Below are 12,374 nucleotides of genomic sequence, written 5' to 3' on the forward strand. Positions count from 1 at the left end.
ACGCTTAACGACTGAGCCACCCAGGAGCCCCCAGACAGCCCTGCTTTAGACTCCTGTCTGGTTTAGGAAAACTGCTCCATAAATTTGGTTTCCTTCTCTCTTACCTTTTTTCAAATCACTATTGTAAATCTTTTGGATAGAATCCTGAAACAAGATATTGTTTTGAAAACCAGGAAGCCCCTTCCAAGAAAAGAGTGCCAAATAAAACTTACCTCCGCCATGACTTTTGATGTACAGTGGCTTTTCTCTCCTCTTCTGGATTCTTAGAGAATGAAAAAGATGGAAAAGCGTTAAGAAACTGTAAGACAACAGACCCTTCCGGGAGCTCAGACGAGGCCAAGTCAGAGCAAACCCTGGCTCCACTCCAGGCCAAAGAAGCCTGTAACCCCACCCCCACTCCTATCATCACACAAAGCAGGCGACCTTAGGGGCCCAGATGGGAGTCCTGGGAGAGAACCCCAGACTGTGACCTCCCTCCTCCACAGGAGCCTGACTGGGTTCTTCCAGGCCCTGTATCTTACACTGAGCCCAGATAAAACACAACCTACGTGGATCCATCAGTCAAAATCCCACACTCCTGTCCTCTAAAACTGGGGGCACCGCTATGGGCCTGGATCCCCTGAAGTGGAAGGAGGGTCTCCCAAGCCCAAGGTCTAGGAAGGAGGGTCTCCAAGGCCCAAGGTCTAGAAAACCCCGGGACACCAGAAATAGCCCCTGGGAGGCGGCCATTCACCGTGCTGAAGAGCGAGTGGCGGTTTCGGTTGTCAGTTTCGGCTGGGATCCAGAATCCAATGGGGGTTAGAAAGGCTCGAAACGCAGGCGGGGTCTGAGATTGCCCCAGAACCCACCCACTCGCTGACCCCACTCAACGCTGACCAAGAAAGTACAAAGGGAAGTGCCTTTCCAGTTCTAGCTCCAAAGGCAGAGTCGGCGATGCGGCCACATGGAGCCTCTCTCAGTCTACTAACCACGGCCCCACCAGCACCGGTCGCCGAGCAATGGAGGTCGGGCGCACAATCCCCGTCCGGGGAGTATCGCACGGACTTTCTGTCCAGGCAGGTCACACAGCAGCGACACCTCTGACCTGCAGACACTGCCAGCCAGCTCCAGAGCCAGCATGAAACCACTCGCCCACTTCGTGCAGGTGCACGGCTGATACCTCCCTCCCCCGAGTCAAGAGTAGAAGCCTCGACATTCCCCAGCCTCCCCCACGTCCTTTACTTTCCGAGCGCGAAAGCGCAGCCTACAAATGCCCGACAGCCACCCATAAGTAAGACTCCAGACAGACCCCGGCCCCGCCCCGGAGCTCCTCACCGGGCACTTCTCCCGGGTCCTCACACTCGAGTCTGGTCGAATCCGCCCCAAACCAGTGAGGCAGGCGGCCCGCAACGCCCCAACCCCTCGCGCCCGAACTCCCGCCAACTCACCACCCGCCAGCCAACTGCGGCCGGAAGTAGCAAATACCGCAGAGCCCTCAGGAAAATGTAGTCCCGGGGAGGAAAACTCTAACCAGAGCCTGGCCGGTACAAGTCTTCGCCCAGTGTCGCGTCGTGTTCCTAGCCTTCAGTGAAGGCCAGTACTGACAGCCCAACCTCGCCTGAGCATCCTCTGCGGACCTGGGCGAACCGACAGGTCCAAGCAGCAGGAGTTGGCTGCTGAGGGGTAAAAAAAAAAAAAAAAAGTTGTGGACCGTGGAGGCTTCTGGGAAATGTAGCCCACAGCGGAGGAAAGGGTGGGCTGGTACGCCCCCAGCACAACCCGAGTCCTCTAAATTAACCCGTGTGCAACAGTCCTCGCTGCACACTACGAAATGCCCAGAGGCTACTAGGAACCGTAGTTAAAAGCCGGGAAGCAGACAGTTCAGAGTCCTCTCCGCAAGGAGCCGCGCTCTGAGAGCGGGATCAGGAGCGAACGACTCGCCGCTACACCATGAACTAGGAGTCCTCCCGGACCTGGGCTGTTCAGCCCGCCCCACGATCCTTCCTGGTGGAGTTGGGTGCTCAAGTTTCGGATGAGAATTCATTCCCCAGTCCCGGCGCCCCCAAAAAGTGCAGTACTCCCTTGGTACTGCTGTAGGGTAGCTGCCCGGCGTTCCGACTTTTCAACCCAATTCGGGCGGGGCCACAGGGACGCCAGGTAAGGGCCCATCCTGGAGGAGTTTGGGAAATGTAGTCTCAGCCTAACGGGTTGGGAATGTGGCAGAGGAGAACCTGAATGAAAGGTGGCAGTCTTGAGCTCAGGATGCAGGGTGTGAGAAGGCCACGGGGAAGGGGAAGGAGGATAAGCCTAGGTCCTGAGTAGAAATCACGGAATACCAATACTGAACTCTATATGCCATGCATTAGTGTTTCCAAACTTTTTCTAAGTATATAAATACAGATGGAAATGCACTTGGGTCATAAGATCTTTGGAAAGTTACACTAACATTTGTTAACAGTAGTTAATGGCTAGAATGTGTAATTGTGATTTTTTTTTTTTTTTTTTTTTACTTTAAGAGTATTCCCTTATATTGGGGCCATTATCATGTCCTTATGAAACATTACTCAATTTTGTTAAATAAAAAATAAGTTTAGACTCTGAAATTGAACTAGAAAACAAAAAGTGGGCCAGATTTGGGCGCCTGGGTGGCTCAGTTGGTTAAGCGACTGCCTTCGGCTCAGGTCATGATCCTGGAGTCCCTGGATCGAGTCCCGCATCGGGCTCCCTGCTCGGCAGGGAGCCTGCTTCTCCCTATGACCCTCACCCCTCTCATGTGCTCTCTCTCTCTCTGTCTCAAATAAATAAATAAAATCTTTAAAAAAAAAAAAAAAAAAAAGTGGGCCAGATTTTTTAAATAGCACAGTTTGGTTCTAAAAGATAAATGAGGGGCGCCTGGGTGGCTCAGTTATGTCTGCCTTCGGCTCAGGTCATGATCCCAGCGTCCTGGGATCCAGCCCCACTCGGGCTCCCTGCTCAAAGGGGAGCCTGTTTCTCCCTCTCCCTCTACCTGCTTCTCCCCCTGCTTGTGCTCTCTCTCTGTCACATAAATAAATGCAATCTTAAAAAAAAGATAAATGAAACACAATATTCATAAACAATAAAAAAACAAAAATTAAAACAAGAACATTAGAAATGGGAAAGGTTAAACCATAAACAGAATTTAAAAGAATTTTGAGGTTGTTATGAGCAACTCCATAACCACAGTAGAGGTAATTGTAGATTTTCCAGTAAAACTGAAATTACTACTTTCTACTAAGAAGTAGAAAACCTGAACAAAATAGCTATAATAAAATTTAAATATATCTTTAAAACTACTGTTAGAAAGGTACCAGATAGTTATTTTTAGCTACTTTTTGATTAATGATTTTTTAGTTTATTCAGATCCTGGGAAAAGATGGAGTGCTTTTTTTTTTTTTTTTAAGATTTTATTTATTTATTTATTTATTTTAGAGACAGCAAGAAAGTGAGTTGGGGGAGGGGCAGAGGGAGAGAAAGAGAGAATCCCAAGCAGGCTCTGCACTGCCGAGCCCAATGCCAGGCTTGATCCCAGGACCCTGAGATCATGACCTGAGCCAAAATCAAGAGTCGGTTGCTGAACCAACTGAGCCACCCAGGTGCCCCAAGATGGAATGTTTTCTAATTAATTTTGTCTAACTGGCAAAAATCTGATAAAGATAGGCCAAAAGAAAAGTACGGATTAGTTTCATTTGGATTAAAAGATAAACTGAGGTACCCTAAAATTTTCAAGAATTTATTTGCGCATACTTCGATTTGAATCAGGCAGCATCAAACTGAAAGTGATAGGAGTGCCCCACCAACAGGAGCTAATGGAAAGGTTTTTATAGAGAAGACCCTGAAGCAAAGCAAGGAAATTATTTGATTAGCTATAACTTAAGCAGTTGCTTTGTATGGCAAAGCTAAGGTGGCTTTTTGTTATTAATTGTTCTTAAGTTTTATTTTCTCTGATTGGGGTGCATTGATTTTGGGTTAGGTTTTGGTTTGCTTTGATACGCTACCCATGCATTAGAACTATTTCAGTCTAATGGCATCCTTGTTTAATTACTTTAACATTTGTGGTTATAGATGCAAAAATTCCAAATAAAAGGCTGATAGCAACATGTACTATAAAATTTGTACAGCAATTATGTCAATAGATAATGTTGGAAGAACATTAAAAACATACAAAATGTAATGTATGAACAAATTAAAGGAGAAAAAATATACATATCAATCGATGCCAATTAGATAATGTGGTAGACAGAATAATGTCCCCACTCAAGATGTCCAAGTCCTAATCCCCAGAACCTGTGAATGACTATGTTATCTTACATGGCAACAGAGACTTTGCAGATACACTTAAATTAAGAGTTTTTGGTGAAATGAGAAAGTTATTCTATATTATCTGAGTAGATCCAATATAATCACAAGGCTCCTTAGAGAGGAAGGCAGGAGCGTCAGAGCCAGAAAAGAACTGTGAAGACAGAAGGAAAACTTGGAATGATGTGCAATGAGTAAAGGACCATGAGCCAAGGAATACAGGCAGCTTCTAGAAGCTGGAAAAGACAAGGAAATAGATTCTCCCCTAGAGCCTATAGAAGAAATGCAGCTCTGCCAACAATTTGATTTTAGCCCATTAGATCCATTTCAGAGTTCTGACCCCAATCTCTGGGTGAAGAAATCTTCCTTCCCTCAGAGCAGGAGGATGGACTGACATGTCAGTCATCAGAAAGCCATGTTCTTGATAAATTAGTCCATCTGCCTTCCTGAGATACACCCCTGCCTGCCCCAACCAGGATATTCTGCATTCCTTCTCCTGAAACTTCTTTTACAGAAACAGGTTGAGGAACTGGTTCCCTAGTTCTCCTGTGTTAGTGGGGTCTTTGGGTACATCCACAAGCAGCTCAGTGCCTTCCCACATTTATTTCTCCCATATGATAGAGTGCAGTCACCTAATAGGCACATTGTCTTCAACTGTTTATTTTGAAATTTTTCAAATTTCCAGAAGCATTGAAAGAATAGTACAAAGGATTCTTATACATGCCTATCCCCTGGATTCACCAATTGTTGACAACTTACCACTTTTGATAATCTCTCTCTCTCTCCTACCATTTGAAAATAGATTCAAGTATCATGATACTTCACTACTAAATATGTCAGCATATATCTCCCAAAAACAAGGGCATTTTCTTCCCACATATCACTAAATACCATGTCTCACATATATCACTATGTACCACAAAACACAGTGTTTCACACTTATATCAGTAGACACAGTAGTACATTCCATGTAACCCTAACTACAACACTGTGATCAGACCCAAGGAAATTATTATTCCATAATTCACTCATATTCAAACTTCCCTCAAATGTCCCCAAAATGTCTTGTATAGGTTTTTAAATAGGACACAAAGCATGCATTTAATGTTATGTCTCTAGTCTCTTAATCTAGAACAGTCCCTCCACTTTTTTGTTTTCTCCAGACATTGATTTTTTTTTTAAGAATCTAGGTTATTTGTTCTACAGAATGTCTTACATTCTGGATTGTCTAGTTATTTCCTTATGGTAAAATCCAGATAAAACACATTTGGTAAGGATACTACACAGACAATGTGTCCTCTTGCTGTATCACATCAGGGAAACATGAGGTTGTGTCATTTCACTATTAGTGATGTTAAATTTGATCATTTGGTTAAGGTTGTAATGGCCAGATATCTCCATTGTAAAGTTATATTTTTTTCCTTTCTAACTGGTAAGTAACCTGAGGGCTGATAACTTAGGACCATATGAATCTCCTATTTCCCAACAATCATCTGCATACTTACTATAAGGTATATATTACTGTTTCACATAAATTAATATGTATGTTACTCTTTCATATAAATATGAATCATGAAATTATATTTTATATATGGACAATTATATATGCATATTGATGGTATACTTTTGACATACATATATACATATTATCCTTCAGTGTTGGATAATCTATGTTATATGTTTTGTGAACCATTTAAGATATTTTATAGAATAATTCAGAATACAACAAATTTATTTTGTTCCTGACTTTAGAACTTAAACCCCATAAATATATAACATCATTGTAAATAGATCTTCACTTTCAAGTTGTTGAGCTTCTCCATGCCCAATGTTCTGTTAGAGCTCTGATAGGCAGAAATACGTATCTTGGAGAGAAAGATGAGAGGTTTTTTTTTTAAAGATTTTATTTATTTGAGAGAGAGATAGAGAGAGATAGCAAGAGAGAACACGAAGGAGAGGGAGAAGCAGACTCCCCTCTGGGCAGGGAGTCCAACGTGGGTCTCGATCCCAGGGCCCTGGGATCATGACCTGAGCTGAAGGCAGATGCTTAACCGACTGAGCCACTCAGGCACCCCAAGATGAGAGTTTTTAATGTGGAGATTCTCATCTGGCAAGGAGGCAGATGGCAAGCTGTTCTGCCTTATGAGACTTCTAAGAGTTGGGTATCATGGAGAACTTAAGTGTGAGGATCTTAGTGAATGATGCTGGGCTTCTGCCAAAAATGGAGGGAAGCTTTTTGTCAACACTCAATTCCTATAGTCAGTTTGCATCAATTTGGGTTCGTTCAGAAAACAGAAATCCCACCAGAATTTAAACAGAGTTTTAATATAAAGAATTATTAATCAATGATGAGTAATATAAAGACATCAAAAAATTCTGAAGGGCCCCTTAGGGCTGAGGGAGAGACCCTAAGGAAGGACAAACTTAGATGAAAGATCCCTCCCAGAGGCTGGGTTTCAGACCTCCTTGGAGAAGATGTGATTGCATCCTATTGGATGGCAGAGAAATTTCCTGGGTTGCCAAGTACTTAGAGAGTTGGAGTGGGACTATAGACAGCTGAGATGCATGGTATCCACATCAGGAAGGCTGCAGGAGATAGCCCTCTATGGCACATACAAGCCAAGGCTGATGGGCAGGCATACAGAGAAAGCTGGGATGCCACTGTGCACATGTGGCCTGGAGCACACAGTGTGTCATCAGGAGGGTCTCAGCAAGGTGGTCACTGGGTCCAGGTCAGGTCTGTGAGGTCTCCAAGACACTCCATGCTCTGGGGCGCAGCTGATGCTAAGCATCACTGAATGTTTTCACATACACATACCCCACAGACCATGAAGCAAGAACAAGAGAAAGCAAAATGCAGCAACCGTTCAGAAGAGAAGCCAGAAAGAGAAGCCCCTTTCCTCCTCCAGTGCCCTCTACTGACAGAGCTTCGCATCATTCTCACTGTAAAGAAGAAATGCTTAAAGGATCCAGTCCCTTTTTACGGAGCAGGTATTGAAGGCTGAATTTGGAGCTGAGAGGCAATAAACTGATAATGGCACAGTGGAAGCCTTTGACTACTCAGTTTCTACACTTCTACACACATATGAGCTCCCATACAACACAAAACAACTCTATATTTCTATCTAGCAAGGCAGTTATCCAAATAAGAAAATGTATGATTCTAACAGTTGGCTATATTAATTATTAACTCACTAATTTTTGACTTTATTAATTATTTCTCATATTCATTTATAGTCCCACTGAATATTCTGTTGCCTAAAGAATAAATTGTAAAGTTAACCCCCAATAACTTGTATATGAAATAAAAATGAGAGAGAAAAAAATGGCGGTTAGTATATAAACACATATAACAAGCAAAGAGAAAATATGCAAGGCTACTACAGTCCTCATGTCTATAATCGGATATGAGGACAGTTGATGCCTATGACTTCCTTCTTTGACAACCCATTCCCTATTTCTGTTGCCTTCAGTAAGAGCCTCAAATGCTCTAGGTTCTTTATCTGGTAGAGAGACCCAAGCCCTCATTCCTGAAGATTCTGAATCCTCGATCATTCTATATGTTGTTTTTTTTTTTTTTTTTTGCTTTTTACTGCTGTCATTTTCCCATTAACCTTTACTATTGGACATAGACGGTCTAAAAGGAATGCCAGAGAATCGCTGGGTTTCAAATACAGGCCCATTTACTTCCACTGCATAGCATTAACCTGATTCCTTCTTGGTAATTAAGATCAGTCATTCCAGCCAGTGGATTAAATTTTTTTTTTCCTGTTCGTATTAAAGGAGTTAAAAATGTTCAAGACAGGGACACCTGGGTGGTTCAGTCGTTGAGCATCTGCTTTCAGCTCAGGTCATGATTCCGGGGTCCTGGATTCGAGCTCTGTATCGGGCTCCCTGCTCCGCGGGAAGCCTGCTTCTCCCTCTCCCACTGCCCCTGCTTGTGTTCCCTCTCTCGCTGTGTCTCTCTCTGTCAAATAAATAAATAAATAAAATCTTAAAAAAAAAAAAAAGACATCATCTCCCAATTCAGTAGCACTATTGCTATCGGTATGTCTCCAGGTGGAAGCGTTGTCCCTCAGGGACTAATATCTCCATACAAGCAAAGGTCAAATTCTGTGAGTGGGCCATTAGGTGTTATAGTGAGAGAAGTCACTCCCACTTGACCCCTTCCTGGAGCATGTATTTGAGTATGGGGGGAGGCCATAATGATCTCGAATTCAGAATATATTCTATGTCCTTTAAAACAGAACTCCAGCCTTTTAGGGTGATATCTCCCACTGGCACTTTCAATTGGGCTAGCTGATTTTAGGTGATGGAATTTGTGGTAAGACCAGTTAATTCCCCAGGCATGAATGCACTGCTTAGACAAAATGCTGTGCAGGATGCCATGATGGTGGATAAAGCATTCTGTGTCTGTGGTTGGTGATGTTGGCATAAACATCATAGGCAGGGGAAGAAAATCTGAGATAATATGTGTCTATACTTGTGAGATGTCTCTCTGTCCCAGCCATGATGGAAAGAGAGAGCTAACATAATTGACCTTCTACCAGGTGGTTAGCTATTCCTCACAGAGAATGATGCCTCATAAGGGACTCAAGGTTGGTCTCCACTGTTTAGCAAAAATTAAGGGGAGGGACTGTGCTAGCTGATTATGTCCCTTTTATTAAGAAAGAAAATGTTTTCAAACACCCTCGCCCCCAAATATTTCTGCTTATAACTCATGGCCAGATTCATGACACATGGCTGCCCTTAATCACAGGTAGGCTGGGAAAGAAAATATTGAATTCTTCCAACATCTCTGATGGAAATCAGCAGAGAAAAGATAGACTGAAGCTGTCTATTGTGCCTACCACCAGAGAACTGGCTTCCTATAGAAAAGATAGAACTTGAGCCATTCCAGTTGAGTGGAGTGAAGATTCCAGGTAAAGAGACAATGTCTCTGGCTTAAAACATGGGCAAAATTCACAGTTAGAACTAAAGATACCTGCAAATCAGATTCTTTGGATGGAAGTAAGAGGACAATGCCTCAGGAACAGGAATCACTCTTGAGAGGAACCCCATGTGAAACCTGTGAGGAAGGTGACACTCTTGGAAGTGGCAGAGGCTGGTGATTCTTTAAGTGGAGCATTTCTCACTAGGGTAGAAGAAAGAGTGCAGACTCTGGGGCCTGTGGACAGATGTGAGAGTGCAAGGTGGGTGGGGGTTGGGTGGCACAAGAGAGAGAAGTTCCTACTCCACAACTTAAACAGCTCATTTGTCACAGAAACTCCGAAAAATGTTATGTACCGTGTTCAACATGTGCATAGAGACACCTTAGGGAGAATTGCTATTTTCTTCATATTTCATTTGCTTATGATTACGGATCTACAAAAAATTATGAGTGTAATAGTAATTCTAATATCATTTATCACTATGCACACGTTAATGAACAATGTGAACAGTTATTTATATTCTTTTTTTCCCCCTATGTTATGTTTGTTCTGGTTATATTTATGAAAATCTAATTTTATGTCTGTTAAAGCTACAACTAAAAAAAATTGGAGCTTGTGTTTTGTATGTCTTTTTTCTTTTTCAAACAATTTATATTTATTATATTTTCCAAAATTCTTGGTTCACAACAGATTGTAGATTTTAAAAAAGAAAAAAAACCTTTGTATTTCATCACAGACATTTTGAGAAGCACTACTTGAAAAAACAAATGATGTGATGTGATATTTACTTGGTCTTTGAGGAAACAGCTAAGTGGCTTTCTGTATTCTAATTAATGTGACCAAAGATTCCCAAGAAAATAAGATCACATTTACATCCTTAATGAAAATTTCAAGACTGGCTATAATCTCCCTCCTATAGTACTTCTTTGTCCCACCTTAGGGCATATACTAAAGATTAGACCAGTGTCTAAGAAAGTGCAAAAGATAAATTCTTTTATTCAGAGGTGCCCCTCTTCCACCTCTCACACGAGGGCGTTAGTCATCCTGTGGGACATGCCTTATTGCCTTCTGCTGCAAATTCATCCACCATTTGTGTCCACTTTCACTTTATCGTTTTGATTTAAAGATCAGATCGGTTTCGATGCCTCCCATTTTAGATAACACTTATGGCTTATTCTCTCACCTCAGTATTTGTCCCTTCAAGCTACTCCCAGAACTCCCAGACATCACAGAAATCACACTTGCACGTTAGACACCAGATCTTAGAAAGTTACTGTCCAACATGCAACGAGAAAGTAATATCTCACAAAGGCTGAGGCTAATATAACAAATTTGTATGTGACTTGAACCTCTCTAAAACATGCAGAGGTATCATCAATGGTAAGAAACAACTTTGGAATGGGGCACCGGTCATAGCTCTCTACCAAGCTCATTTAACAGAGACTATATCGGGAGTATTACATAAAATGGCTGTTCATGTTGCTTCAGTTGTTAAATTTAGGTAGAGGAGAAATAGCAGCTGGTTATCTGGGAACACTAGAATAGTCATTAATTATGCCCCAGAAACAGCTGCTGAAGCTTTGCCTTGGCTTTGACCCTGGCGTTCTAACAAAGCAGCTGCCAGTGCAGCTGATGTCATCTGTATTTGTTGGTATACAAAGTTATCAGTATAAATCAGTGGCTAATTTTCCATGGCTTGCCAAGCTAAGAAAAATGAACCTACTGACACTGAATTAACAGTATCAAAAATTGAGAACTTTCATAAACACACATTCGATAGGATCCACCTAATCCACTCCTAAGAATTTATCTAAGAGAAATGAAAACATAGATCTATACAAAGACTTGCATACAAATGTTCATCACAGCTTTATTTGTAATAATCCCAAACCGGAAACAACCCAATTATTCATCAACAGGTGATTGGATAAACAAATTATGGTATGCTTACTCAGCAAGAAAAAGAACCTACTGCCACCACAGAACATGGATGAATCTCACAGTGTCTAAGCAAATGAAGCCTGATACCAAAAACACTGTGATTCCATTTACGTAAAGTTCTAAAACAAGCAAAACTAATCTATGGAAATGGAAGTGGGAAGAATGATTATCTCAGAAGGGGATGGTTATCGTCTGGGAAGAAGCCAAGGAAGCTTTCTGAGGGAATGGAAATATTCTATTTCCTTATCTGGGTGGTAAATACACAATTATATACATACAATGCATACTTAAGATTTTTCTATTTTACCATATGTAAATTATACCTCAATTTTTAAAAAGATAAAAAAAGAAAAGAAAAACTTCAGTCATTAAGTAAATGGGTGGGGAAGTTTTAGAGACATGAGTCACGGTTGAGAAAAGGAAAAAAGTAATGATGGGCAAACAGCCTGACACCTGTGGACTAATCAAGGGCCTACAAATATTTCGGACCTATGTAGAAGCTTTAAGATGTGAGAACTACAATATAAAAATTACCTTTTATAATCCGAAGTCTCTAAAATTCGATTTGCAGGTTTAATTCTCAACACAGTTTTATGTAGACATATAAAAATAATTTTGATGTAGGCTGTGTGGTTTGTTTGTTTTTTTACCACATTTGACTTTAAGTGTGCTGAAGTCTTCATAAGTCCTGAAAGTTTATTTCAATCTTAAAATAGCACTGACTTTTCATGTCCTCTCTCCCTCATTCCCACACTTCTGCATTGGAAATAATCCTATACCCCAAGGATCTTGGCCTCTGCCCTCCACATTTTAGTGTGTTTCAGCATACTCGGTCCCCATTCAGTTGGTGAAAGGACTCTTCACTAGGCTGGGTAGGGATCAACAGGACATGGGATTCTCTCCTATTAGAGATCTTGCCCATTTCCCCTGGTATACAGACCTCAAAATAATCAAACTTTCTCACAAACAAAACTAACCAAAATCTAGGTTGCCTTTTGGCAAACTTTGAGACCCACTACTCTAATCCAAAGAGAAAGGCTAATGTTAACATGATTAAATAAAGCATGTACCCATCCTTACTTCAGCAAAATCCTACAAACCCTTCCTAGTAATTCCTGGGACACAAGTCCATATAGAAATGGAGACTTCCAACTCACCCTTTGAAAATCATAGGACAACTAACTGTACTCTTGCATCACAATTTCA

At 41.8% G+C, this 12,374-nt stretch overlaps 1 protein-coding gene across 6 annotated transcripts in view; it reads right to left on the reverse strand.

Annotated features, from left to right (window-relative positions):
* Nucleotides 1-12,374, reverse strand: part of ZNF568 (zinc finger protein 568) — an 84,639-nt gene that overhangs the window by 17,770 nt on the left and 54,495 nt on the right. For 5 of the 6 annotated variants that reach the window (XM_032390220.1, XM_032390215.1, XM_032390219.1 and 2 more), the window contains one exon: nt 213-262. The exons of the other annotated variant lie outside the window; for it this stretch is intronic. In XM_032390220.1, coding sequence (XP_032246111.1) covers nt 213-262 — 50 coding nt within the window. The remainder of the gene's footprint in view (nt 1-212; nt 263-12,374) is intronic. 6 annotated transcript variants of the gene reach the window in all.

This window comes from Phoca vitulina, unplaced genomic scaffold (assembly GCF_004348235.1).
Source record: "Phoca vitulina isolate PV1807 unplaced genomic scaffold, GSC_HSeal_1.0 scaffold58, whole genome shotgun sequence".
Classification (NCBI taxonomy): domain Eukaryota; kingdom Metazoa; phylum Chordata; class Mammalia; order Carnivora; family Phocidae; genus Phoca; species Phoca vitulina.